The 27,145-nt window shown below is 43.6% G+C and overlaps 14 protein-coding genes across 14 annotated transcripts; 7 read left to right on the forward strand and 7 right to left on the reverse strand.

Moving 5' to 3' along the window:
• Window positions 1-36: 36 nt before the first annotated feature.
• On the forward strand, window positions 37-1,191 carry OGAPODRAFT_6718 (uncharacterized protein; the record flags this gene model as incomplete). Its single annotated transcript, XM_018355820.1, has 1 exon — window positions 37-1,191. The coding sequence occupies one exon, from the start codon at window positions 37-39 to the stop codon at window positions 1,189-1,191; it is 1,155 nt and encodes a 384-aa protein (XP_018212015.1).
• A 5-nt stretch (window positions 1,192-1,196) lies between these two features.
• Window positions 1,197-3,498, reverse strand: OGAPODRAFT_97699 (uncharacterized protein; the record flags this gene model as incomplete). Its single annotated transcript, XM_018357969.1, has 1 exon — window positions 1,197-3,498. One exon carries the CDS (start codon window positions 3,496-3,498, stop codon window positions 1,225-1,227), a length of 2,274 nt encoding a protein of 757 aa, XP_018212016.1. The 3' UTR covers window positions 1,197-1,224.
• A 202-nt stretch (window positions 3,499-3,700) lies between these two features.
• On the forward strand, window positions 3,701-5,585 carry OGAPODRAFT_75171 (uncharacterized protein; the record flags this gene model as incomplete). The annotated part of the gene is given in 2 exon segments (XM_018355983.1): window positions 3,701-5,550; window positions 5,570-5,585. The coding sequence occupies 2 exon segments, from the start codon at window positions 3,701-3,703 to the stop codon at window positions 5,583-5,585; spliced, it is 1,866 nt and encodes a 621-aa protein (XP_018212017.1).
• On the reverse strand, window positions 5,142-8,596 carry OGAPODRAFT_15568 (uncharacterized protein). Its single transcript, XM_018353818.1, has 2 exons — window positions 8,257-8,596; window positions 5,142-8,220 (listed from the first exon to the last, which is right to left on the reverse strand). Exon 2 carries the CDS (start codon window positions 7,945-7,947, stop codon window positions 5,623-5,625), a length of 2,325 nt encoding a protein of 774 aa, XP_018212018.1. The 5' UTR covers window positions 7,948-8,220; window positions 8,257-8,596; the 3' UTR covers window positions 5,142-5,622.
• On the reverse strand, window positions 8,161-8,610 carry OGAPODRAFT_11579 (uncharacterized protein; the record flags this gene model as incomplete). The annotated part of the gene is made up of 2 exons (XM_018353287.1): window positions 8,161-8,220; window positions 8,257-8,610. The coding sequence occupies 2 exons, from the start codon at window positions 8,608-8,610 to the stop codon at window positions 8,161-8,163; spliced, it is 414 nt and encodes a 137-aa protein (XP_018212019.1).
• Window positions 8,611-8,724: 114 nt separating this feature from the next.
• OGAPODRAFT_15569 (uncharacterized protein) lies at window positions 8,725-10,510 on the forward strand (the record flags this gene model as incomplete). Its single annotated transcript, XM_018353819.1, has 1 exon — window positions 8,725-10,510. A coding segment is annotated over exon 1 (1,594 nt), but the record flags the coding sequence as incomplete, so codon positions are not given.
• Window positions 10,466-11,208, reverse strand: OGAPODRAFT_92513 (uncharacterized protein; the record flags this gene model as incomplete). The annotated part of the gene is made up of 1 exon (XM_018357173.1): window positions 10,466-11,208. The coding sequence occupies one exon, from the start codon at window positions 11,206-11,208 to the stop codon at window positions 10,570-10,572; it is 639 nt and encodes a 212-aa protein (XP_018212021.1). The 3' UTR covers window positions 10,466-10,569.
• A 107-nt stretch (window positions 11,209-11,315) lies between these two features.
• Window positions 11,316-12,980, forward strand: OGAPODRAFT_41575 (uncharacterized protein; the record flags this gene model as incomplete). Its single annotated transcript, XM_018355421.1, has 1 exon — window positions 11,316-12,980. A coding segment is annotated over one exon (1,665 nt), but the record flags the coding sequence as incomplete, so codon positions are not given.
• OGAPODRAFT_15570 (uncharacterized protein) lies at window positions 11,510-14,140 on the forward strand. Its single transcript, XM_018353820.1, has one exon. It carries the CDS (start codon window positions 13,325-13,327, stop codon window positions 14,111-14,113), a length of 789 nt encoding a protein of 262 aa, XP_018212023.1. The 5' UTR covers window positions 11,510-13,324; the 3' UTR covers window positions 14,114-14,140.
• A 42-nt stretch (window positions 14,141-14,182) lies between these two features.
• Window positions 14,183-14,923, reverse strand: OGAPODRAFT_46566 (uncharacterized protein; the record flags this gene model as incomplete). The annotated part of the gene is made up of 1 exon (XM_018355524.1): window positions 14,183-14,923. One exon carries the CDS (start codon window positions 14,921-14,923, stop codon window positions 14,183-14,185), a length of 741 nt encoding a protein of 246 aa, XP_018212024.1.
• A 212-nt stretch (window positions 14,924-15,135) lies between these two features.
• OGAPODRAFT_97718 (uncharacterized protein) lies at window positions 15,136-18,279 on the reverse strand (the record flags this gene model as incomplete). Its single annotated transcript, XM_018357970.1, has 1 exon — window positions 15,136-18,279. One exon carries the CDS (start codon window positions 18,277-18,279, stop codon window positions 17,368-17,370), a length of 912 nt encoding a protein of 303 aa, XP_018212025.1. The 3' UTR covers window positions 15,136-17,367.
• Window positions 15,957-17,366, forward strand: OGAPODRAFT_23163 (uncharacterized protein; the record flags this gene model as incomplete). The annotated part of the gene is made up of 1 exon (XM_018355237.1): window positions 15,957-17,366. The coding sequence occupies one exon, from the start codon at window positions 15,957-15,959 to the stop codon at window positions 17,364-17,366; it is 1,410 nt and encodes a 469-aa protein (XP_018212026.1).
• Window positions 18,280-18,370: 91 nt separating the features above from the next.
• On the forward strand, window positions 18,371-20,422 carry OGAPODRAFT_11587 (uncharacterized protein; the record flags this gene model as incomplete). The annotated part of the gene is made up of 1 exon (XM_018353288.1): window positions 18,371-20,422. The coding sequence occupies one exon, from the start codon at window positions 18,371-18,373 to the stop codon at window positions 20,420-20,422; it is 2,052 nt and encodes a 683-aa protein (XP_018212027.1).
• OGAPODRAFT_92520 (uncharacterized protein) lies at window positions 18,381-26,476 on the reverse strand (the record flags this gene model as incomplete). The annotated part of the gene is made up of 2 exons (XM_018357174.1): window positions 18,381-26,188; window positions 26,366-26,476. The coding sequence occupies 2 exons, from the start codon at window positions 26,474-26,476 to the stop codon at window positions 21,026-21,028; spliced, it is 5,274 nt and encodes a 1,757-aa protein (XP_018212028.1). The 3' UTR covers window positions 18,381-21,025.
• Window positions 26,477-27,145: the final 669 nt, after the last annotated feature.

Here is a 27,145-nt window from a genome sequence, read left to right on the forward strand (position 1 = left end):
AGTATTTACTATTTATGTGTTTTTTTTTTTTTGACAATGGATTCAGATGAGGATTCATCCTCAATTACTTCTCTCTCCGAGAGAGTGGAGAACGCAAAGTCAGCGAAAAAACAGCCGTGGAAAAAGCTACTTTGGTACAAACAGGATTATGAGGATAATTATACTGACGCATCGTTTTTATCACAACTAAAACGTAATTCAACGGTGATCAACTATTCATACTGGAAGCTTCTCTCAGACTTCACATTGATAGTTCTTCATCTTTCCATCATCATGCTTGTGATACTGGTTTTCTACGGCATCTACAGGCTCAATTGGAATCCCCTAGTCCCAGCTTTACTAAGCTCTTCACTGACAGCGTTAGGTTTTACTGTCTATGTGATCACACTAAAAATCAGAAGGAACAGAGAACTCATCCATTTGCAAAAACTAAAGATCGAGCAACTGACCCGCCCAACACGATACTCTAAATTTAACTCATCGAAATCCCACCCATCTTCTAGATCACCGTCGCCTTTTCCACACAACTTAGAACTCACAGCAAAAGAATCTACAATGGATTTGGAGAGATATTTGAGAGAGCCGAATTCACCAGATCTTTTCAACACTCTCAAATCCTCTATTCTTATTCTCCTCACCTTGCTGACGTTTTCTCCTGTCCTAAAATCCCTGACAAACTCCACAGCATCAGATTCCATTTGGGCTTTGTCGACCTGGCTTTGTTTGCTCAATGTTCTATTCAATGATTATTCAATTGACTTCTCACATACAAATCGGCAGTCTGAGTCCTCAAACTTTGAGCTTCAGACGTCTAATTCTAATCTGTCAAAAAACATTTCCCTGTCCAACGCCATTGTATTGGCTTCAAGACTCAACTCGAATCTGAGCGCTTTCTGTTTCATAGTTTTCTCAATTGAGGTCTCTGGACTGTTCCCTGTCTTCAACAACTTCACGCGGCGTTGCCAATTTTGGGCATTTCACTGGTTCCAGGTGATAGCCATCACTACAGCAGTGGATTTCGCCGTCTACAAGATTTTTGGCGTGGGCTGGTTCCTGTTATGGATAGGTCTGCAGTTTTGGATTATGGTAATTGGACCATGGCACTTTATCATGTTGCAGAAGTATAAAGACGAATTGCAAGGGCCATGGGACCCGGCAAAACCAATATTCAAGACCATTCAACGAGAATAAATACTTCGCTTTATTTTTACACCTTATTGTACACTAACCATTAAAAACACCCGCTGCCAAACACAAGTTTCGCCGAGTGAAGTGCACCTTGTAAACAGGAGTCTTCCTGGTGAAATACACTGCCATGTGATCTTGCGTAGCAGCAAATTCTTTTCTTTTGCGCATCTCTTCTTGACGTCTTTGATAACGTTGATCTTGAGTATCTGCAGGTTGGCCTCCATCGCCATTTTTAGCTGCCAAAACAGATTCCAACGTGAATTTCTCTGGCTGTGGATTGTTACTTTCCATTGTCCCTTTCTTCACGTCCCAAACCCGAACAGAGTTATCTGAACCGGAACTGACCAACACAGATCCGTCTTTGCTAAAAGCTAATGAATAGATGGAGCATCGTCCGTGTCCACGCATCGACTTCAGCTTACGCCCAGAGGCAATGTCAAACATGTTAATCACCGAATCTTCCCCTGCCGTGGCCAGCCATCTGCCGTCAGGAGAAACTGCCAACGCGTTAACAGGCATATTGTGACCGATGAAGATTCGAACTGACTCTCCTCTGGCAATGTCCCACATCCGAACTGTTTTGTCGCTAGAACCTGTGAACAGATACGTGGAGTTTGGATGGAACTCTACCACGTCGACGTCATTCAGATGGCCTGCAAAAATTCGCAAAGGATATATGTGATCACATGACCATAATCTGGCCGTTTGGTCATGAGATGCGGTTGCGAAATAGTGTCCCATTGGGGAAAACTTCACGTCCCACACAGGCGAGTTGTGGCCCTTGTATGACACAAGCGAAGTGTAAGTATCCATTGACCATAATCTGACAGTTTTATCTTCCGAAGATGAAAGAAGATAGTGGTTATCAGGACTGAAGCTTAAGCCGTAAACCGCACCTGAATGGCCTATTAGGCGACGGCATCCGTCGACAGACTGGTCATAGGGGTCATTTCTTAAAACGGATTTCAGTGGAGATCCGTCAATACTCCATAGTTTGATGAACGAGTCCTGGAAGCCTCCTGCCACAATAGTCGAATCATCGTTGAACTCAACGCAAGTCATATCGTTATTCGTATTGTGAAATGTGTACATGCATGTGCTTGGCAAGGATGCTTGGACCGCATTGAGTTTGACTTTAGCCCGGGAATCTTGAATTTTGGTGATTTCACGTTTAAGGTCGAAAGCCGTTTTTTGGGGCAGAGGAAGCGATTCTCGAGCAGGCGTATCCTCGCCAGCAGGATCCACCTTAAAATTTTCTTCGTATTCCTCCATCAGAGTTTTCTCTGGATTTTGATCTTTTTGTGCTTCGTCTTTTTGCTGAAGCTCTGCCTCCAACTCCTTGACAAACTCCGGATCATCTGGGAGCTTTCCCAGCTTGACAGCTTTGCTGTTGAAAACCTCGGATGACTCTGTGTCTTTCTTGGGTCTGTGAGACTCATCATTTAACAGCTGATATATTGCAGCAATTCCCTCTGTGTGCTCCCCATTACCTTCCTCTTCTTGAGAAGTCACCTCGACCTGAGTGGTGATAGACATGGTGTTATTGATAATTCTCACAATTATCCCACCTCCAATTGCCTCATTTTCATTAAGGAAACTCAAAATGAGGTTCATGGAGACCTTGGACACGTTCACATGATACTTTTCGGTCTTGAACAGCCTTGCAATCTCATTTTCCTCCAAATGGTCCGGTAAAGAGATTCCAGCCAGCGACCGTATCTCATAACTGTGAGACAGTAGGTGATCGCTATGAAACTTTTCAAAGAAACTTCTGGCATCGTTCACGTCCCCACGTTGAATGAGCGTCAAATAGCTCTGGACAAAAATAGGATAAAGGAATTTCTCCAGCTCGTACTTATACATTTCAAGCGAGTTCTCGCACCATGAACGATAGAGCAAGTAAGCTCTACCAAACATTTGAGGATCCTCATCAAATTGCCTTTGCCTCGACGCGTTCTGTTGGTGGAGGTACTGTTGTTGCTGAAAGTGGATATTGGACCTGTTTGAGACAATGGTTTCTGGCTTCTGGAAGTTTGTAGTAGCGGGACTCACAGGAATTGTAGGAGCACCAGGAATTTTGGTGGCTTCGTTTCTAAGAGTTGCCTCTGTTTGATGGTAACCCTTTTTGTTCAGATACTCTAACACAATTCGGTTCAAGTCAGCTTGAGAGAATTGCTGTTGGCCCTGAGCAACATTGGTAGATCCTGCGGCTCGTGCTTGCTGTGCGGCACGAGGATCGCTCCATTCCTGACCCTGAGCTGCCCTAGTCAAATTTTGCGGGTCGTTTTCCTCTTTTATAGGTCCCGTCATGGAGAAAGAAGGTTTTATGTTTTTTGCAAATACAAAAAATCAAATGTGCACACTTTGAAAATTGACAGATCAAATTTAAACTTTATCTCACCTTCGGTTGATTCACACGGCGATGTCGAACACTAAGAGGACACGGAGCAGGAACGGTTGCCATTCCTGTAAGAAAGCCCGTATTAAATGCGATGAAACACGTCCGGTATGCATGAACTGCCAGAAGGCCTCCCGCAAATGTGATTACTCTCTTAAGCTCATATGGGGTGGCAGACCATATAAGAATCCTCGGGTTGAAAAACTCAATCCCGTCGCCGGATTATCGCGCAGTATCTTGCAACAGCCAACCCCAGAGTCACAAGCAAATGTAAAAATCAAGCAAGAGCATCAAGAGCAAAACTTGTTCCTTCAGCCAGAATCTTCGGCTTCTCCAGCTGCTGGTGGCCTGGCTTCCCAATCACTTCACGACAACATACGCTCAGTAAGCAATATTCTAGATTCGATGTATGATTCTGCGAATAAGCCATCTCAGATACTGGAGAATTTCCAGCCATATCTACCTGAGCCATCTCCTGGTGATGTGAATCTTACCGATATGGTTGATGACTACTCCGATGACATAATGAAGCTAGAGCTATTTCATCCAACGTTGCAGCCGAATTTACATGCCACTGCATTTATCCAAGAGCGCAAATGGTCTAGAAGAATGTCAAAATGGGAAACAGAGGATCTAGAAGATGATGACAATTCCTTAGTCATGAATAGGGAGTTTTCCACGACATCCAACACTTACAGTCTTTCGCGCACGTATTCGGAAACCTCTACCTCAGATAATTCAGAATCGATTCCACGGGGATTGGTACCTTTGCCTGATTTGCTGCTCAACGTGCCCGATTACTACGAGGCTTTCAATTTTTTCTTCAGCTCCACAGCACAGCTATTTATGCCTTTTGGTGACGCTGTGCAGAAGTACAACCCATTCAAAAAAGTGCTTCCGCAGCTGGCATTCTCCAATGACGGTTTATTGGCTGTCACTGTGGCTTACGGCTTGGCACATAAGTCATATCTCGCAAGGCAAAGTGAGCCAGCCGAACTGCTTGAGCAGTTGCTGAGCAGATCACTTGGCGATCTTTTGGAACTTTTACAAAACAAAGAAACATCTACCAGCGACCTTACTTTGACCCTTGTTCTTCTGATCAGCTCTTTCATGGTGTTCACCTTTAAGCATAACTTGGAGGTGCATCTCAATGGCGCAAAGCAGATTCTTCTACTTAGGGGCTACAACAAACCGTTCGAGAAACTATTCAAGGAAAGCAAGCAGCTGCAGTCACAGTGCATTAGCGGTGAAATAAAGCGTTCAAAGTTGATCTTCTTTCTCTTGCGATGGTTTGCTTATATTGATGTTCTGGCTCAATTGGCCTCCCCTCTAGAACCAACACACCAGGACATTGAAAAATACAACGAAAAGTTGAAGCTCACCGAGCTTTGTGCTCAACCTAGTGATTTTGACTACGAATTTGAATCCAATGAGGATGCTGAATCGCTAATGGTAGATGAATCACATGCTAATGTGGACTATTTTCTCGGCTTCAATATCAAGTATCTTCCATTGTACAAGAAAACGATCGAGCTCATCAAACAAACAAACCTAAGGGCTGTGGTAAACTCTTCTATTGGGGTGTTGCCTTCAGCTATCGATCGTGCCCTTCAGATCGCGGGCACCTTTCAAAAATTATCCTCCGTATCTGCTCAAAGCCAGGATACCATGATCGCTATAAACAGAGTGTTTATGTTATTTGGACTCAATCAAATCTACAGAAGAGTGCTGAAGGTTCCTAAAAGTTCTCCGCTTGTTCAGGACATGTGCGCAGAAACGATTTCTATTATTGATATGCATATACTTGATGACTCGCCAAATCAAATAAGCATATTTCTTCCGGTTTTTGTTTCTGGATGTGATTCTAACAACGGCGAACTTCGTTCTCGTCACTTGAGACGTATGACAACTATAGCTCATACCGGCTCGCCTTCGGCGCAATTTGCCGTGGACCTAATGACCCAGTGCTGGGAGCGCGACCAGGACTGGTGGCAAGTGATGCAGAAAGAGGACAAAAAACATTTGTTTTTTTAGATTCAGTCTTCATCTTGAATATATAGTATTCTCTTGCTGCGGTTTCTCATAAGATCAAGAGATTGCAATCTCTTGCGCACGTTCGATCTGTTTTTCAGCATATTGTCGATCTCGATCAGCTCGTTATGTCTTGCTAATCTTTTGGCAGGGTCGAATTTGCTAAAAGTAACTTTCGTAGCAGATTCTGGAGATATACTGATTCTAGGGTTATCATGGTCACTTTCGTCTTCCTCGTCCGTCATTTCCTTGTTTTTACTATTTCCGAACTTGAGGATGTGGGAGTGGAATTTCCACAAAGAGGTACGGTGACACACAGACAGAACAGTGATTCCAAATTGTTCAATTGCCAATCGATAGCATTCTTGCTCAAGGTCTGGTGAAATGGACGAAGTGCATTCGTCCAACACAGCAAACCGTGGCTGATGATAATACATTCTAACAAGTGCCAATCTTTGTTGCTCCCCGACTGAAAGGAGATCAGGCCACCTCTTGACAGTGTCTAGAGGATAATTGCTGGAGGATATCTCATTTTTTGCCTCATCGTCTTCGTCCTCGGACTCAATCTCAGCAAGATGTTCCAATTTGACCAAACGAAGAAGATCCATGAGATAGACATCATCTTTGAGGATGCTTCCACTAGCCCTTGCATCACTAAGCTTCTGTTGATAGTCTTGGATGGTGTCAGGATAAACAATTTGCTCGCGCAAAGAACCGTATGTGAGATAACTTTTCTGTGGCAAGTAAAACAAGTCCTGGCGTCTTTGTGGAACAATGAGATGACCAGGATTTTGGACTTGCCAGAGGCCACCTAAAATTCGGAACAAAGAGGACTTTCCACATCCGTTGGGGCCAATAATCAGCAAATTTTGCCCTGGCTTAATGGTGAAAGTTAAGTCCTCAACCAAAACTGTTCCCGTAGGGGTAATCAACGGAACGTGCAGGAAGGAGATTTCGTCACCGTAGCTGACATTCGGACCCTTCACCAATGGCTTATTGTTTATGGACTGCTCCAATTTCGCCTCCTCCTCCATTGACTTGTTGATTTCGGTCAAAACCTGCTCGAATTCCCAGATACTTTCACTGTATCCTATCAGATTTTGAACATTTTTCTTAGCGCGAACAAGCTTCCCCAACGAATCTGATGCCGTCAACAACAGTCTTCTGTTTGTGATAAAGTCTGCAGAAATTCTGCTGCTGGCACTTTCAGATATCCTGTAATTATATTTATATGCAGTGGTGAAAATTGGAAGTGAGCAAAGAAGCAATCCAAAAGCTCCCAAAGTATACTTGAAAATGAATGAGACGGCAAAATCGTAAATAGCCATTCTGCGAAGCTCCATTCGTTTGAATCGTTCAAGTTCAAAGTAGTTCATATCCAGAAGATCTAATTCTCTTCTGTGCCCTTTTGCCAAAGCTATTTCTTCGCTGTTGTTGATTACTTTGGAATGGTGGGCATGAAACTTGTTTTCTAAGGAGTTCCTAAGCGCACTCAATTTCGAGAAGTTGGGGGTGAAAATCTTGAGAACTAATGTAGAAATGTTTGTAATAATTCCCAGTAAGAGCCCGCCCTCCGCGGCGTTCTCACCTGTCTTCGACAATTGATGGGCTGCAAGAGCAATGTCCATCGTTGGAGTCAAAACCTGGGAGGGAATGGAGCTCAGACTCCTGGAAAATTGCTCAATGACAGTGGTGATTCTGTGATTAGGGTCGTCTATGCTGCTCCTAAGATCTGCATGCTTGGACTTGTTAACTAAATGGTACACTGTGCTGTTCCCACTATCAGGAAGGTAAAGGTCAAGTACCTCATTGGTCACATTACGACGTATTGATTGTGCTACCAATTGCCTGGTTCTCGTTAACAAAGATTCGGTCACTGCGGCGGGAATACCTATCAACGTCCACAGAAGCAAATATTTGAAAAAGGCCTTGAATCGTTTTGTTATCAATGATGACACCAAGTAGCCATCAAGAGCCGCAACTTTAAGAGCAATAAATGCCCTGACAAATGATAAGCATATTTGTAGAATCATATACGCCAGAATTGGCCTCGTCTTTTCATTTTTGTGACTTAATTGAGACAGCAGAAGAACCAAAGGGGAGGACTTGACTCGTTGGCTGAACCGTTCCACAATGTTTCCTTTGATATGTTCTGATTTATATCTAGGTGACGGTTTGCCTTTACTCGAGGAGCCACCATTGAAAATCATGAATATAATGGTAGCATAGGCCAAACGAAGAATCACATTGCGCTGCTTGGCATACTGGGCAACCAGGTATCTACTGGTCCGGAGGAAATACTTATTGGATGAGTGCACATCTCGATTCATTATTAGTGCAAGGTCAGAGGACCTTTCCTGATGTTTTATATAATCTTCCCCACTATTGCATGTGATTTGAGTCGATATTCAGCTTGCTAAAAATCTGGGGTAGCGGTGCAAAGATGTCTTGATATGTATTTTCGAAGCCATGCAGGTTGCCGTAATGGGCCTAACGGTGAGATAATGAAGCCCCGCTTTCTTGGGCCCATTGGGAGAAATGCATTACAACAAAACGCTCTTTCTTTTAAGCTCCCTATTCTGAAGTCTATGAGCGGGAACAACCTATTTGTTAGTAAGATTATTGAGGCAAAGACTTACTTTTGCGCCTGACCAGTTATATCTAAAGCCAATCTCGTGAGCCAGGATCTCGCCAAAACCAAGCATAACACCATTGATGAAAGGCAAAACAAGATTTATTCCACAAGAACCCAAGAATGACCAAATCGAAGTGGAGCCCACATCTGGTGACTCTTGGATATTGTTGTCATTTGTGGTAGAAGCTTCTTGAGCTAAGATATTAGACTCTTGTTTGGCATCCTGGTGAAACTGGTCCAGATCATTCCGTTCCTGCTCTGTGATAATGCTAGGGCTTTGCTCAACCTGCTCATGAGCAGTACGAATATCACTGGCCAGATGGACAAGGTCTTCAATATCTTGGCCGTCCAGACTCATTGTGTAATTAATTTAATTGACTAATCTTTTTTGTCTACAAAATTTTTATCCATGTCTTTCGAAGAGAACCTTTTATTTCAAGAAGCCAGTGATAACCACCATTTGGACGAACACCAGGCACATCTTATGGATGACGAAAACGAAGCTTCAGTGGTTGGCCGAGCTCTCACAGCCATTGTTGACATTGGGTCTAATGGCATTCGGTTTTCCATATCGTCGAAAGCTCCCCATCACGCTCGGATAATGCCTTGTGTTTTCAAAGACAGGCTAGGAATTTCACTTTTTGATGTGCAGCTGCCTGACTCAGCGAACTCCCGCTTGAAAAAGCCAATTCCGGATGACGCAATCACAGAAATCATCAGGGCCATGCGACGCTTCAAATGGATATGCGAAGACTTCGGAGTCCCTGAGAACGGTGTCAAGGTCGTTGCCACGGAGGCAACTCGTGAGGCTTCGAACTCTCAGGAATTTAGAGATATCATTTATCAGGCAACAGGATGGAAAGTGTTCTTGCTTAGCAAAGAAGAGGAAGGAACTACTGGGGCTTACGGAGTGGCATCTTCCTTTCACGACATCTCCGGACTACTCATGGATCTTGGAGGAGGATCTACGCAGATCAGTTGGATACAAGCAAAAAATGGTGAGATCAATATCAGTGAGCACCCCGTCTCGCTTCCATATGGTGCTGCGGCTTTGACCGATAGACTGAAATATGAGGATCACATGTACATTTACGACGAAATCAAGAAAGCGTATGAAGTGGCTTTGGAAAAGATCAACTTACCGGCTGAACTCATCAAAGAGGCTGAAGCCAATGGGGGATTCCGACTATTCTGTTGTGGAGGAGGCTTACGTGGTCTCGGACACTTGCTGCTTGCAAATGATCCAAATTATCCAATTCAGACAATTATCAATGGTTATTCTACCACATACGAAAATGTGCGCCAAATGGCCAACTATCTGCTTTTGAAAGGAGAAGTTCCGAAATTTGATTCCATAGGTAAGCTGTTCAAGGTCTCCGCCAGACGCGAGCAACAGCTTCCAGCTGTGGGGCTGCTAGTTTCTGCTGCTTTCGAGGCCCTTCCTAAGATCAAGACCGTTCATTTCAGCGAGGGAGGAGTCAGGGAAGGTGTGCTTTATTCGATGATCCCAGACCAAATCAAAATCGAGGATCCTATTTTGACTGCCACCAGACCATACGCACCATTACTTGCTGGCAAGTATTGGGAGCTACTCAAGACAAGTCTTCCGAGTGGCAATGTGGTGCCTTCCGAAGTCGCTGACCGTGTCATTCCTGCTCTGTGCAACATTGCATTCGTTCATTGCTCGTATCCAAAAGAGCTTCAGCCAACTGCTGCTCTCCATGTGGCCACTACCGGAATCATCGCAGGTTCCCATGGGCTTTCACACAAAATAAGAGCGTTAATTGGAATTGCGTGCTGTGAGCGATGGGGAGCTGATATCCCTCCAAGTGAGGAGCAGTTTTATTCTCGCCTAGAAAAGCTGGTCATGGATGCGGATCCTGAAAACGGAGAAAAACTGATGTATTGGACCAAATTCTGCGGCAAGATGATGCACGTGATCTGTGGAATCAATCCTGGAGGAAACATTCGCCCAGGGTCTCTAGTTTTCCAGGTGAAGACTGATGTGAGAAACAGTGAGGTCAACATTGCAAGTGCAACCAATGGAGTCAATGATCTCAACCTTTCAGACGACGATACGGCCGAGGTTAAAATCAAAAATGAGGTTTCTGTGCTGCTACCGAGCGACGATGTCAAGTATAGTTACAGTGTTCGCAGTCGTATTCTTGGACTTCAGAAAAAGATCAAGAAGCTGAATAAGCGCTACAATTGTAACGGCAAAGTGCGAGTTGTTATTAGGTACGAGAATGGTGAATAGGTTTTTGTAATTAACATTTGTTAATTTTTAATTGCATAATTTAATAAAATAATGGCAAGTTCAAAGCCTGACTATTCCTCTTCCTTCCCCAAGCTCATCAACTGTCTGGGATAGAGGTCTTCTGTACATTGTTTCCCAGAAGCCTTGTTTCCTATACTTGCCCATTTCGGTTTCAGAATCTAAAGACTTATTAGACTCCTGATCATGGACCTCACCCCTGCTTCTGGTTGCACGCAAACTGGCCTCACCCAAACCCCATTTTCCAGCCCAGAAAAACAGCCCAGTAGCCAGTCCGTAACCAAGACTGATTCCAATCCTTGTATTCATTGGCATTGACTTGAACATTGATGCCACGAATAAGGCAGACGAAACAGCTGCAACCTCGGCAGAAGCTCTCGTTTCTTCGTTGAGGTTATATAGCGAATCAGAAACAAGCACGTACATTCCAGCCGCCAATGGTGCAGAAATGAAATGATGTCTCTGAAACTCGAATAGGGCCAAGTATCTGGCATGACCTGGTCTGGCAGACCCCTTTCTATGCTGTAGCATTCTTCTGAAGTGCATTCCACCCAGAATCAGGCCAGAGCAGAGTGTGACCTTGGTCGCATGGGTGATGGTATCAACTGGCTGGTATGCAGGTTGCTTGTCGACGGGCCAAACTGGTTTGGGATACACAGGGAACTGCTGACGTTCCGACATGAGATCGTAAAATGAGGGGACAGAATATTTATTTACCCCAACTGGTGCAAGGGGGGGCGATAGATAAATTAATATACTTAATAGGAATCTGATAAAAAGAGATGCATATATACTTTCTTTCGGCAGCTACCGTGTTCCTGTTCTACACCATATGGTCGCAACCCAAGGCTAGACTACCCCACTTTGATGAGACGTTGAGAGAGCTATCTCTTGGTGACATCAACTTCTTGCATACCACGGATACGCATGGATGGTTTTTGGGGCATATCAATCAGCGACAGTATTCAGCTGATTGGGGCGATTTCTTGAGTTTCACTACCCGCCTTCGAGACATATGTCAAGCTCGAGATTTAGATTTGTTGCTCATTGACACCGGAGACCGCCACGATGGCAATGGACTCAGCGATCTGACCACGCCAAACGGATTATATTCCTCGGACGTTTTTATGCAGCAGGAGTATGATATTGTGACAGTTGGTAACCATGAGTTATATGTTCCAGCAGTGAGCGAGCTAGAGTACAAGACCGTTGTACCTCACTATGGAGATCGCTTTATAAGCACAAATGTCGAATATCTCAACGACAAAGGTGAATATGTTGTTTTTGGTCATGACAGATACAGATATTTCACCACGGAGGTCAAAAAATACAACGTTTTTGCTCTTTCCTTTATGTTTGACTTCAAGGGAGGCAACGAGAGAGTCAGAGTCACACCTATTGAGACAGTTGTCAAAGAAGATTGGTTCTTGGACCTGCTTGAGAAACACACCAGGAAACCTGTCGATCTTGTTCTCGTTGCTGGGCACATCCCGATTAGCCACAGTTGGCTGGAGCTATATGTTTTACACGGTGTTTTGCGCACATTCTTCCCAGACATTCCGATCCAGTACTTTGGCGGCCATTCGCATATTAGAGACTTTACGCTGCTGGATGACAGAGCTTTTGCTTTACAAAGTGGACGGTACTGCGAGACTGTGGGATTCATGTCTCTGAGCAACATTAAGGGTGATAACGTAACGATTGATCGAAAATACATTGATTTCAACCTACAGTCATTTCTCCATCATACGAAAAGGTCTACCATTGAACAGTTCAATACCGACGAAGGATTGCAGGTTTCGGAGAAGCTGACGAATTACAGCAATTTGCTGAAGCTCGACGAGTCTTTCGGGAAGGTGCCGCGGAGTTACTATATAACGGGAGCAGATTACTATTCAAACGATTCGAATAGCATGCTTCGTTTTATCGAGAATGAAGTCCTTCGGGAGCTGGAGCCCAAGATATGCCACGAGGACATGGACCCAATATTGCCTCCTCCATCCAATTCTAGAATTGTGCTGATTAATACCGGCTCTATCAGATACGACCTCTACAAGGGAGATTTCAGCAGGAACTCGCAGTTCATCGTATCTCCTTTTAAAAACAAGTGGAAAGTCCTTCAAAATGTTCCTGCTAGAATTGCAACTCGTCTCCAAGCAATTCTTAACAAAGGTCCTTACATTATGGAGAATGAAATCGATTATACTATTGATTTAAAAGAGCTCCTGTCTCCGTACCAACGCGAAATTAATTCAAGGATTTCATCTCTCAAACTCCGCTATGGTCAGACAACGACTGATGATCTTGGCAGTGATGGTGATGATACCATTCATCGTCCAGTGCCACAATTTGCTGTACCAAATGTGATCCAATCCTATGAATACACAGACCAGCAGCAACCAGTGGACGTTGTGTTTTACGACTTCATTGAGCGCTACGTGTTGTGGGCATTACAGAAAGCTTGTGATGGGGATAACCTGCTTTACTACTCGCTGGTTGAGCAACTTACTTTTTACAACGATTGCGAGCAAGAGTTCAACGTTGGAGAGCTGCTTAAGAAATACTCTCTAAAACACTGGCGGTGATTTACAAAAAAGGGTATTCACGTGATACTTGTTCAGGGCAAGTGACCTGCGTTTTTCTCCCTGCAAAAAAAATTCCGGGGGCCCCAGCGAGAGCACCAGGCGCGCGTGCGAGGAGTGAGTGGTTCTGAAAATTTTCACGCAGCAGCCTGTTTAGGAAGACTTGGTTTAAATTTTTCTACACTATTGAGAACTCTATTCAGTGACCAAACAACATGGGAAGAGGACCAAAGAAGCATCTCAAGAGATTAGCAGCTCCAAAGCACTGGATGCTCGACAAGTTGTCGGGTGTTTACGCCCCAAGACCATCTCCAGGTCCACACAAGCTGAGAGAGTCTCTTCCATTGATTGTCTTTCTGAGAAACAGATTAAAGTATGCTTTGAACGGTAGAGAAGTCAAGGCCATCTTGATGCAAAGACACGTCAAGGTTGACGGCAAGGTGAGAACCGACTCTACCTTCCCAGCTGGTTTCATGGATGTGATCACTTTGGAGGCTACCAACGAGAACTTCAGACTCATCTACGACGTGAAAGGTAGATTTGCTGTCCACAGAATCACTGCTGAAGAAGCCTCCTACAAGTTGGGTAAGGTCAAGAAGGTCCAGCTTGGTAAGAAGGGTATTCCATACGTTGTTACCCACGACGGTAGAACTATCAGATACCCAGACCCAGCCATCAAAGTCAATGACACCGTCAAGATCGATCTTGAAACCGGAAAGATTACTGACTTCCTCAAATTTGACACTGGTAGGTTGGTTATGGTGACCGGTGGTCGTAACTTGGGTAGAGTTGGTGTTATCACCAACAGAGAGAGACACGAGGGAGGTTTCGACTTGGTCCACATCAAGGACGCTTTGGAGAACACTTTCGTCACCAGACTCTCTAACGTGTTTGTTATTGGTGCTGAGGCCGGCAAGCCATACGTTTCTTTGCCAAAGGGTAAGGGTATCAAATTGTCCATTGCCGAAGAGAGAGACAGAAGAAGAGCTTTGGCTGGTTTGTAAGTATCATAGGTTTTTAATAGGAACCAGTAGAGGAATGAATCGTTACTTCTATATACATCTCTGGATCAATCACTTTTTGAATGGATACTCCACGTCTTCGTCTTTGCGCTTCCAGATCTTCTTCTTCTTTTTAGTCGGAACGTATTCCACAAACACCTCTTCGCAATTCTTTTTCTTGAACTGCTTGATGAATCTTGGATCCCACAACTCAGAGGCAATTCCCAGGTCTTTGCAACATCTCATTAGCGCGTTGGATTTGCATCCTTCCGTGGCTGTGGGAATGCCCTTATCGCTAAAAAATGTCTGCTCGCCCCTGGCAATAGACACCAATCTACCATAAATCACAAGACCGTACTCCCTAGTAAGTAAACCACCTAATCCAGACTTGGATATAAGCGTTTCCGAACGAGGTGCCAGACCCCAAGCTCCAGGACCAAAAGCCTTATTAAGAATCCGTCTATACTTAATTTCCGGTAGGTAAAGAAGTCCGTCGGGCGTGATTTCAATGTCGTTGTCTGGAATTGGCTCTGATAGAATTTGCTGTGCTTCCTTTGGGAATGCCTGATTAGCTAGTCCGTGGAACGTTTCTGACCAGTTGTGAGATCCCTCCACTTGCTGAGACGAATAATCATTTAAAGACGACTCAAAAAACTGAGATATTGGTCCTTGAGAGGGAGTAGATGACTCAACGTTTGATCCCGAGGAAGCAGTGCTCACGACAGGGTCAACAGGGGTAGCAGGCTTTTCTGTGGTCGCCGCCTTCTTGAACGTTTTGGTGGTTTTCGCTGAAGTTGCCCCCAGGTCGTTCATGAAGGCCTCCTGCATTGCATGGAAGTCAGAGACGTATCTGCGAGAAACCAGCCCCACTATCTGCTTCAAATATCGACTGTGTCTTAGCATACTGTATTGAAAGTTTTGAAGCAACGAGTAATTTATTATTACGAGCCGCAACTTTTTGTGACAGATAGCTAGTTCATACATTTTCCCGGAGAAAAAAAAGCTTCGAACGTGTCGTGTCATCTAAATCATGGCTCCTAAACAGAGGTTGCCTGCTAAAAGCTCTGTACGTGACCGGTCAGCTAAGCTGGCTGATACAAACTCGGTAATTGATCCGGCCATGGACAAGTATTACCAGCTGACGAGCGTCGTGCTCACTTTCCTGGCCCTAGCCACAAGATTTTATTTCATCTGGTACCCCGACGAAGTGGTGTTTGACGAGGTTCATTTCGGAAAATTTGCATCTTACTACCTAGAGAGGACCTACTTCTTTGATCTACACCCGCCTTTTGCCAAACTATTGATTGCCTTTGTGGGGTACCTTGTTGGATTTAATGGAAAGTTCAAATTTGACAATATTGGAGACAGCTACATCACGAATTCTGTCCCATATATTCCATTGAGGGCATTGTCTGCTACTCTCGGAGCACTCACAGTTCCTCTGATATTCAACACCATGAAGGAATGCGGTTACTCGATTCCAACGTGTACTTTCGCGGCGCTCCTCGTACTTTTTGACAATGCCCACGTTGCAGAAACCAGATTGATCCTGTTGGACGCAACACTGATTGTCTCTGTTGCTGCCTCTGTTTACTGCTATGTCAAGTTTGTGAAGCAAAGAAGCCAGCCATTTTCTCGTAATTGGTACAAATGGCTTTTCCTTACTGGCTTTTCTCTTTCCTGTGTTATTTCCACCAAATATGTTGGTGTCTTCACTTTTGCATGCATTGGAGTGGCTGTCCTTTGGGACCTTTGGGAACTTTTGGACATCAAGAAAGGCCTCACAATTAGAATATTTGCTAGGCATGTTGTTCACAGAGCCATTGGGTTAATTTTTTTCCCTTTCATGATCTACCTTGGCTGGTTCTATATCCATTTTGCGATTCTCACAAAGTCTGGACCGGGCGATGCCTTCATGTCTTCTGATTTCCAGGAGACTCTTGGAGATTCTCCACTTGCTCGAGAGGCAAAGGAGGTCCAATACCACGACATCATTACCATCAAACACAGAGATACTGAATGCTTGCTTCATTCTCATAATTTCCATTATCCGTTAAGATATGACGACGGAAGAATCTCTTCGCAAGGACAGCAAGTGACCTGTGTTAAAGATTTTGAAGACGAAAACAATTACTGGCAAATCCTTCCTGCTCTTCCGTATCCAGATGGCCAACTTCAAGGCCAAACTGTCAAGCAAGGAGACACAATCAGACTGAAACACGTTGCTACTAATGGCTACCTGCTGACTCACGACGTTGCTTCTCCGTTGTATCCTACCAACGAAGAATTTACTGTCATCAACATTGAAGAAGGAGAAACCACCAGATTCAATGACACATTATTCAGACTGGATCCATTCGACAAGAGAAAAAGTGATGTTCTCAAGACTAAAGCTTCGGTTGTCAAATTCTTCCATGTTCCTACTATAGTGACCATGTGGACTCACGACGATCAGCTCCTGCCAGAATGGGGTTTCAACCAGCAAGAGGTCAACGGTAACAAGAAAGTGGGCGATGCAGACAATTACTGGACAATTGACACTATTATCGGCCTCTCCGATAAGCGCGCAGAATACGTTCCTAAGGAAGTCAAGAAATTGCCATTCATGACGAAGTGGTACGAGCTGCAAATGACCATGTTTGAACAGAACAACAAGTTGAGCTCCTCCCATCCATTTGCATCGCTCCCTGAATCCTGGCCGCTTTCGTTATCTGGCGTGTCCTTTTGGACCAAGGCCGAAACCAGGGAACAAATCTATTTCATTGGAAACTTGTTTGGATGGTGGCTCGAAGTGGGTCTCCTAATGACCTATTTGGGAATCTTGTTGGCTGATCAGGTCACCAGGAGAAGAGAAATCTATGTTCTGAACAACAAGTCCAGAGCCCGATTGTACAAAAGCATCGGGTTCTTCTTTTGTGGCTGGGCCACCCACTACTTCCCATTCTTCCTCATGAATAGACAGCGTTTCCTTCACCATTACCTTCCTGCTCATTTATTGGCAGCCATGTTCTCGGCTGCCTTGCTTGAGTTTTTATTCACTGACAACAGAACTGAGGAGTTTAGAGATCCTAAAGAGACTACCAAGCCTGGCAGCATTTACTGGATTCCATACATTTCGGTACTTGTGCTACTCACTGCTGCCTTGGTGAGTATGTTCATTTTCCTTGCCCCTCTTACTTACGGAAATGTGTCCTTGTCTGTTCCAGAAGTTTTGCAGAGACAATTCTTCGATATCAAATTGCATTTCGCTAAATAAGCTAGCGAAGAGGAAATGGCAAATTTCTGTGCAGTCTAGCAGCGATCTCAATATAATCGGGCTCATTTTCCGGCAAGATATACCCATGTCTCATCAAGAAGTCTATTATAACACCTGAGCACGTTGGCGTAAAATGCCCCGATTTAACAAGATCACATATTTTGGGAATATCCAACAACTGAAAATCCTCAGCTTCACCATCCACGGGGCTTGGGAGCGTCTTGCCGCTCATTTCCAAGTCGTAGAGGTATTCTACCTCTGGCTGCAGCAAGCCAGCCTCTGTAGTATAATCGCCTTTTTCTGACTGGTAGAAGAATGACATAACACCAACGTTGCGTAGATTTTGTTTGACAACGTCTTCGGTCAATCCTGCCTCTTCATAGCACTCTTTAATGCACGTCTCCATCAGACCATGCGGGTAACCAAGTCCACCGGCCACGGTGTTGTCGAGCATCCCTGGAAACGTTTGTTTGGTGGCAGATCTTCTAGGAATCCAGAGCTTCAAACCTTCCTTGGTACGTACATAGCCGTTAATGTGAACTCCATACATTACCACGCCCAAAAGGGGACATAGTGCTCGCTCCAAGTACATGTACGGCTCCTTTTCGGGCGAGTATATCGTGTACAACTCGTTTCTCCAGCCTTCGAGAGTGGAAAATAGTCCCGCCTTCTTCCATTCCTTGGCCATTTGATTCAGCCTGTCGGATCTGAGCTCCACAGTGGACAGTTCTGAAGAAATCTGAATGCTCCGGTTGTTTATGTCCACAGATACAAGACCTGAACGACCCAATTCCGTGACGACAAGAGGAAGCACATAGCCTAACTGAAAGCGGCGGTCGTGAGAATATAGCACATAGACAGACTCCCGAAAGGTGTCGTAACCTTCCTCATGAGGATAAGGCACGACATCCATTCTTTTGATCGCATCTAGGAACGACATTAAGAAGCCAGCATGCACAGCCAGAGATAAAAAATAATTTCTATCAGCCTAACCAACGCAGGCCATGCACAGAAGTCTTCTTCGAGCGCTTGAAGAGGCCATTCAGAAAGAACCAAATGATCAGGAGGAGGTCAGAGCGTGTGCTGAACGTCTTCGAGCAGAACTGGAATCTACAAATGCAAAGATAGGAGACGAGCTGACCGTTTTGTATAACAAGATGGTTAATTCTGTTGAACGAGAGGTCTCCTTCTTGGAAGCTTTGACTATACTCAAAGACCACGTTAAGAATCTGAATGTTTGGACCGCAAAATACGCTGAGGTATCTATAGACTCAGCTGGCTTGAATCTTCGCCTGACGAAACTCGCTACGCAATTGGTAGAATGGGCTATGGATCGCGATCTGGCCCGATTTTTCGTCCACAAGTACTTACAGACATTTGACGTACCATCAGATACATCATTCGAAGACAACGAGAAACACAGATTCCGTCGACTGAACATACGAAGGATCTTATCATCTTATGTCAAAGTGGATGCTCCAGGGTTGTTCTCTATTTTAGCAGACACCTTAGTCACAAAGGACCTCCAGACACTTGCGCTTTTTCAGAGTATTATGGAGTGCCCTCTCAATGCACAATTTGAAAACCTGCCCTTATTCGAGCGTTTGTTAGACGTGCTGGAGAGATCCGACTCTTCAGTTCAAGGGTGTGCCCTTAATGCGCTTTGCGTATTGGCACCGATGGTGATAAGGTCCTTCAAAGAACAATTTGGCAGGATGAGCGATATCTTTGTGAATCTTGCAGACGAAAATGTGGAGTATATGCGGCTTGGAGGGCTTCTATATGCTGTTTCACCACAACAGTTCATCTCAACTGTAAAAAGCCGGCTTGCTACCAAATCGAAAAACATCTTGACCAATTTACGTTTGCACCCTGCTTTACTGGAAGGACCGGAAATTGAGGAGGAGGAGACAATCGAGTTGATGAAGTCCTATGTTTCAGATTTTGGGACGGCCCAAGAGATTGATCTTGAACACCTGCTGGATGATTACGAACATGTTTTTGCCAAGAGCGAGGAAAAAGAGGGACTTTCTGAGCCAATGCAGTTTTATCAACGCGAAATGTTGATTTTGAGCAATGAGCTCAGTTTTTCCGAGTACGTTCGACATTCGCTAGCCATGGAGCGCAAGAAACCGGATCCGAAAGAACTTAGACTAAAAGTTGAGGTTACGAACCCAATTGCAGCCACACCACGGTCTGCAAACCCGGAAAGGAAAATGGAAGAGGGATTGATCTTGAAAAACAACGAAAAATTGCGGGACGAAATTCTACTATTGACAAGCCAAGTGGGCCAGCTTCGCGAACAAAACCAGGCACTAGAGCTGCAAGTTATGGACAGGGACAAATCTGTCGGTCCACTGAGGGAAGAAATAAGTAAACTCAGAAACAAGACCATTTATTTGAAAGAGGTCAACGCCGCTTTGGAGGAGAAACTGGACTCGGCAAAGTGGAGCTCAACAGATACGTTGGCGGAACTTCCATCAGATTCTCCTGACAACTTACACTCTCAAGAGAAATTGGAAAAAATAGCCAAATATCGTGAACAACAGATAGCTCATATTAATGAAAGCTACCAAAACCAAATCAGGGAATTAGAGCGTGAAATGGATCTCCTACGTCTTGAGAAGCGAGAAAAATCGAACGAGATTATACGACGACAATTATCGCTGTTCCAAAGTAAACTAAAAGAATACGAAATATTGAACAAGCAACTAGAAAAACAGATACAAACTCAGGAACAATATCTCATTGAGTTGAAATCCACACAACCAATTCAGATTCCTCAGACAACGCCAGCTAGACCCCTTCTGTCTCCCAATGGCTACGACTCTTCAAACAGCATCTACAAAAACGAGGAAAATCTTATGTTCAACAGAGTGAGAAAAGCTAAGTCGACCGAGTTCACAGCTTCCAACTATAGTTCTTCAGAACGTCAAATTAATCCATCTGGGTTTAGCTTTAGTATTCGTCGCCACGCCAATCCTACAATTGATACTTCCAATATAGCCGTTAAAGGTCGTGGAGGAATTCAAAATAAAGCAAAGCTAAAAATGTAGCTTTGGCTCACAAGATTAAGTCTTCCATGAAAAACACCTTTCGGAAGACAAAAATCAATCCAAAACGGCCAACCAGATTGACACATAAAGATTTGGGAGACGATTCTGATGATGTTTGGAAGAAGGTAAGTTCTAATGTTCAAATTCTGACATATAGACTCGGGCCGCATGCAAGTCCACAATAGAGAAAACGCTGTCGCAAATACAAGCAGATCGTGAATCTGTCGTCGACCCAGGTCGTTTAGCATCTGAATACGAGTGTTTGCTCTATGAATCACGGAAACATAACCTTGACAACTATAAGGAGCGATTTCGAAAAGACTTGATTGCTTTAAAAAATCAGAGCACAGAGTTTGCCCAGGATCTTCTCAGGGGTGACATGTCCATGAAAGAATTTTGTAGATTGAAAGACTCGGAGCTGTTATCCAAAAGGCAGAGAACCCAGGACAAACAGCTTCTCGAAAAAGAATTGAAAAGTAAAATCACTACAAACTTGCCTGACACAATCAATCAAATTAAAAACCAAGCCAACACTGTATCTGAAAAATGGGGCATCAGTGAAAGCGCTGCTAAAATTGATCCCGAGTTTGAAAACTGATTTATTTATGGTACTATACTGTTCGCCGAAGTTTCGTCGTGCTTTTGTTTTTTGGCTTGTTGAGACGACTCTTCATCGTCTGATGCTCGCTTAATGCTGAATTCGATCGGAGGTTCTAATTTTGGTTCTTGGCAATTCATTGCGGGAGTCTTGGGGGTTTGTGCACTTCCGTCGTCGTTGGAAGTGCTAATAACTGTTCTCGTTTCTGGATTCTCGTTTTTATCGTCTATTGTATATTTGAGTAAATTTCCTTCGCCATTTTCTCGCTTTATCGAATCCAGTAGCTTGCCCACAGCACTAATCGTCTGAATACAAAATGGCGTAATGTCTCTTCTCGCCACCTTGACTTTTTCACGACTAGGAGTTGAGGGCTGCCCCGGTTTGTTTTTACTTTCGACAAATTCAACCTGCGAGGATTTCTCAGATTCGGGAATAAGGTTCTTGGTAGCACAATCCTCATAACGAGTGAAAAGTATTAGAAACAATGTATGGAAGCACTCGTCTATCACACCCGTTGCAGCAAATCCATTGGCCATACGTCTGAACTCTCCAACTTCGAACAAAAAGTACAGAATAAGCTTTTCTTCGTCCGTGAAGGTTTCCTTTTCTTTCATCATCTGCACAAACTCCTTGCTTTTTGCAACAAAATCAGCAAAAACAAGTTTGGACAACACTTCATCCAAGAAGCCTGGCACAGCGTGCACAATTTCTTTGATGATAGCACAAGTTTTTGCAACTGCAAGATCAAAGACTTTAATCTGGTCAATCATGCTTGAACCCAATTTTCTCAGCTTTTTGATAAGTTGGAACAAAGAATGAACATCTTTTGAACGATCCAAAAGCTCAACAAAAAAAACAATGTAGTTGTGGTTGTAAACAAAATGCTTTCCAGGGCGCTCATTCTCCGGCTTCCATATGTTGCTGAGGTTTCGCACTGTGGACTTGAGATTGATAATAGAGAGCATTTCATTCTTCGCGGCCTCCAGGTCATTATACTGGTCAATGTAGATCTTGGCAATGCGATATTTGGGCCTATGTTGCCAATTTTTCCTATCGTAAGAGATGCATTTTTGAAGAAGACCTATTATGGTTTTGCCAAACTCCTCTATAGTTGATGCTTCACATGGAGATTCTTGAAAAAGCGAGTCGCTTTTCAATACGCTTAATCCTTCTTCGAGAGAGACGTCCCCACGCATTACTGACTTATAGGTGAAAGAACATAGAAAGTAATGTGGCTCAACAATATGGTCATCCCGGTCGCTCGCCTTCAGAGCAAGTTCACAGGCTGTGAGAAGATTCTTGGCGACAGTTTTGTAACGATTCTTTCCTCTGAGTTTGGATTGAGACTTTGCAAGGTAGAAGTGGCTATACCAATCTTTAGGGTTCAAATTACATGCTTGACGAAAGCAGATCTCCAGGACCTTGTATACTGTGATGTTGAGTGGAAGATGAAGAGTAGGTGACGATGTGCTCAAAGTTTCAATGCCGTTCGGTTCCGTATCAGAATCAACCTCCAACGCCAGCCTTTCCATAGGACTCATCACTGCATTGTAAAGTTCTCTCCCCAGAGAAGTCCATAACATTGTAGCAACCGGGGCGAGTTCCTCTTGCCTCTCTGTACTGAGCCTGGTAAATAAACTAATTGACATGAAGTAGCAGAGTAATGACTTGCGTTGCAATATAGCAGTGTTGCGTTTCTTATCCACATTGTTCAGTTTGTCAGAAGTCCAAATGATATCGTCCTCCACCAGGTAAGAATAAGCTTGTGCAAGGAGAAGCCACGACTCAAACCTATAAGACCCAGAGGCAATATCGTATTCAAACATCTTGATAACAAAGTCAAGCTCAGCTGAGCGTCCTTGCATGGTTCGTTTTCGAATTTTGAATAACGTTAAGGCAAGTAAACCCTGCATGAAATAAACTCCGTCTGATAGATCATCGGTTTCATTTTCAGCCATTGGCTCGTCGAGAGGAATGGACAACAAGCCATAAAAAGACAATCTCATGAGACGCGTGTCTAAAGTTCTGGTCTCTAGATACTCCATTAGAGCCTCCATATTATTTGAGACAGTGTAGTTATCGGGCTCAGGATCTCCCAAAACATCATAAATCATGTCAAGAATATTTTTGATGTCTGCCTTGGGAACATTGAAAATGGGATGCTTGCGCTTGAAGCAGTATTTCATCATATATTTGTTAACCGTAATTGCATTGACCTTTTCCATTGTGCCTGGCTCGGCCCCGTGATCAAAAGTGCTAAAACTATCCGTCGATATATTGATCCCATAATGGCATTTCAGGGTTTGGAAGAAATCGTTATCAGATTGCTCCCAGTCCAGATCCACAAGCCTTTTCTCAACGAAGTCCAAAAACACGCTATTATATCCATTGCATATATGACGAAGCCCAAGTTGTTCGTGCAATATGGCGTAGAAGTCATTAAGGTACTCTGGTTTTCGATCAATCAAGCTGCAAGAATAGTAAAGGCTAAGGAGTGTAAAGCTGACAACAGCAATATCCGCTAGCTTCTTGTAGGCCATTCTGGATTTTGCTCTCATTGAAATTCGAGTATTAGAAAGTTGAGCACTATCCTCGTGGAGCAGAAATATATAGGAAAGTGTCGAGAACTTTGCTAGTATAAGTAGAACATTCTTTGCGTTAGACAGTTGCAAATCCCATCGTTTTTGGACCCCGATGTTCACAAGATCTTTTGCAAATAGGTCAAAGAACCCAAGTACTTTGAGCAGCAACTGTTTGCGCTGAAAAAATGTCTTTTCCGCAAAGTTTGCGCCCTCAATTTCCATCAACATTATCTGTAACACTCGTTCAAAGCCCCTTAAGAATTTGTCCGTTAGCTTTGCTTCGCGATAAAACTTAAACAGCATAGTCCATAATCGCATCTTAAGCTCGAAAGGCGATTTGCTGATAAAATCATCCATCTCTCTTTCCTCTTCATTATATTTGGACTTCTTTTCATCGTCGTCAACTAAAATCTTTTCAAGAATCTCATTGGAAGCATCACTTTCAGTAAACGTTTTGAATATTTTCATTTTTGATAGTTGGATTTCTATGTTTGATCTATTCAATCGTGGAATGTTGGGGAAGTTGACCATTAGAATGTCAAAGTGTACAGATTTTGAGATATTAGCCATGGAGGTCAAGATCATGGACAGCACTTCAGAGTCGAATGAAGAGAGGTGTTGCAGATAGCACATTTGACACCATTTTGTTCTGAGCCATAATTGCGAGCATACAGTATCCAAATGCATGTTTTCAAAATAGTCATTCAATATTGCAATCCAGCGCTCAATCCTTCGTGAAGTGATCTGTTCTGTTTGGACAATTTCGTTATACAGAGCTTTGGTTCCGAATTTTTTGAGTTTCTGATCCACTTTCAAAGAGATGAAATAATCAACCAGGATCTCAAGAACTGCAACGCCGAACGACAAACTACCAATATCTGTTGGCCCATTTTCCAAAAGACTGTTGCTCAATTGTCGATACACATAGAGACCAACAGCATCAGTGAATAGACGCAGTTGTTTCAGAGATTCAACGCTCATGAATCCGTCTGTAACAAGCGTTCCCCCCAACTCCCTGACTGAAAATAAATAATTTGTAATAGATAATCGGATTTGATTGAACTGTAAGCGAGTCCCAGTAATGGATGAGATCACAGTTTTCAATCCGCCATTGTCTAATTCCTGAAATGACCTTCTCTCCTCTAGCGTATCTTTACTCAACGAGCTAAGAATTTCTTTCACCGAAGCTTCCTTGCTCTCTTCATTGCTATGTCCATCTTCGAGTTTCACAAAAAGGGTTTCTGTATCCTCTTTATTCCACTGATCGAATATTTGAGCCAAGTCGTAGTACTGTTGGGGCCCACTTTTTGACTGAGCATTAGGAAGAAATGCTTCTATTACTTTGCCAGATCCATCCACTATGACACCACAATACAGCAAATACTGTGGTAATGTTTGCTCCAAAAACAAGAATTGAGACGCGAAAGATTCATTGCTGAGTTCGTTCACCTCTGCTTCCTTATTAGCCCTTGTTTGTCGTTTCGTAACAGTAGGAGTGGTAGAAACTGCGCCTTTTTGATGTGTGTCTTTGACGCCCTCTTTTTCTTGCTGAGAATCCTCAGCAGCAGATAGCTTTACCCTGGACGGTGAACCTGAATCTTCGTTGTCAGGAACAATTGCCACATCGTTTTCTTCAGCATCGTCCTCTGCTCTAGGTTCCGATTCTTCGTGGTTCTCCCCTGTCTCCACTAGTTCGAAATTGACCCCCTCAATGGGACGGTCAGTAAGAATGTAGCTGTCATATATTTTTGATCGCCCTTTTTTGGGTAAGAGGTCGTTAAGTTTTTTCAAAAGCTCTTCTAATGCCACCGAATTATCGTGACAGGCAATGGTGACAGAATGCCACTCCGGCTCCTCTTGATTGAAGTTTTTGAACTGCTCGGCGGTTGGAAACGCATCCATTGCAATCCCTTTGAGGGGCTTGGCGCTCTTTTCGATACCCAGTAGCAATCTTGAAGAAGCAGATTCAACACCCATTTCCTGTAGACATTCCTTATAACTGCGCAGAAGGCTCAGTTGACTCGGTAGTAATTGTTCAGGGCGCTTTAGATTATATTGGATATCATCTTCTTCAGTGAACGCGTTTCCAGTGCGCGGCTGAGTCTGAGCAGTGTGTTCGGGCTTGAGCAGTTCGTACTCGTATGCAAATCGGCTCAGCTTTTTGATCTTTAGACGTTCAAAGATTTGAATTAACAGCTCTATAAGTTTCAGATCTCCCTTACCATGACACAGCGCCGAAGTCAAGTCATCAACAGCGTCATTGAAAAGTTCAAGATTGTTGGAATGATCATCACCATCGAATCCTCTTTTAATTTGAGCCAGTTTCAAGACACCACGGTTGCGGAGACAAAGATATTTGAGTGTTTCAATAGCGGGATTATTCGTCGCATTTCTGGTGGTCAAAACCTCCATACGAAAGAGCTCCTGATACTTGGCATTAGCTTCGTTATAATTTCCTTGTTTTTGAGCACTTAAAGCCTCTTCGAATAGTTTGAACCCAAGTTCAATCTGCAACTCTCGAGAGTGTTCCTCAATATCCTTTTCATCTTCAACATGGTTGATTGCCGTGAAGGTAGAATGGCGAGGCTGTATTTGTTAGATATAAATGCAGATATCCTACTTACCATACTTCAATGACTTTTGAAAAATGCACTTAGAAATTAATACGTATTTTAGGGGTGTATTATATATACAAAAGCGAAAAATATCATCAAGTCGTCTCGAACGCAAAAAAAGCTTTCACCTAATTGATGGAGAAAGGACTGGACGAATAACTTCGTCCTTTAACAGAGCAAGTTCATCAACTTGCTCTTCTGAAATTTTGTCTAGGATATTCAAGGCCATTTGTTCCGCCAGTTTGTCATTTTCAGTCATGTCAAGGGTTTTGTCGAAATGATCGATCTGGTTTGCCTTTGCAAAAATGGACTTATCATTGTTTATATGTGGAGAGGGTGGAGGCTCGGTTATAGGTAGGGAGTTATTGGTTTCAGTTTTTGAAATAGCTGAATCGAATATATCTATAGTGGGCGACAACATTGATACCGTCGGGGTATTGGTGGAATTAAAACTTCCCATATTCTGATTAATTGGTCTTTGGCCAGCATTTTTGATAGGTGATGACTGAAGGGGGAATAAAAGCAACTCGGAGCTTGAACGGGGCATGATTGGGGTAAGTTGTTCGGTACTACAAGGCAACGAGTATTGATCCTCAGGGTCGTATGGCAGCAATACCACATCTTTCAACACTGATGAGCACTGAGAATCGGATCGAGGTTGGATGCGGGATGGCGAATTTTGATCATTTTTTGATTTGGTGGCGAGAGATGTCACCCTGGGGCAAAGATCAGGGGGATCATTTATAGGATTGGAGGGATCATCCGTATTTTTTTTCAGTTTGGCAAACTTCGAGCGGAGTCGAGTCGAAAATGATCTTTTCAAAACCATGGTAACTTTGTATTGAAGTACACCACGATGATAGCGAAGTTCAACCAAAGGTAGATCCAAATATGATTATTTGATGAGTTCAGTCACAAAAAAGCACAA

Source organism: Ogataea polymorpha, assembly GCF_001664045.1.
Source record: "Ogataea polymorpha strain NCYC 495 leu1.1 chromosome Unknown OGAPOscaffold_2, whole genome shotgun sequence".
NCBI classification, from domain to species: domain Eukaryota; kingdom Fungi; phylum Ascomycota; class Pichiomycetes; order Pichiales; family Pichiaceae; genus Ogataea; species Ogataea polymorpha.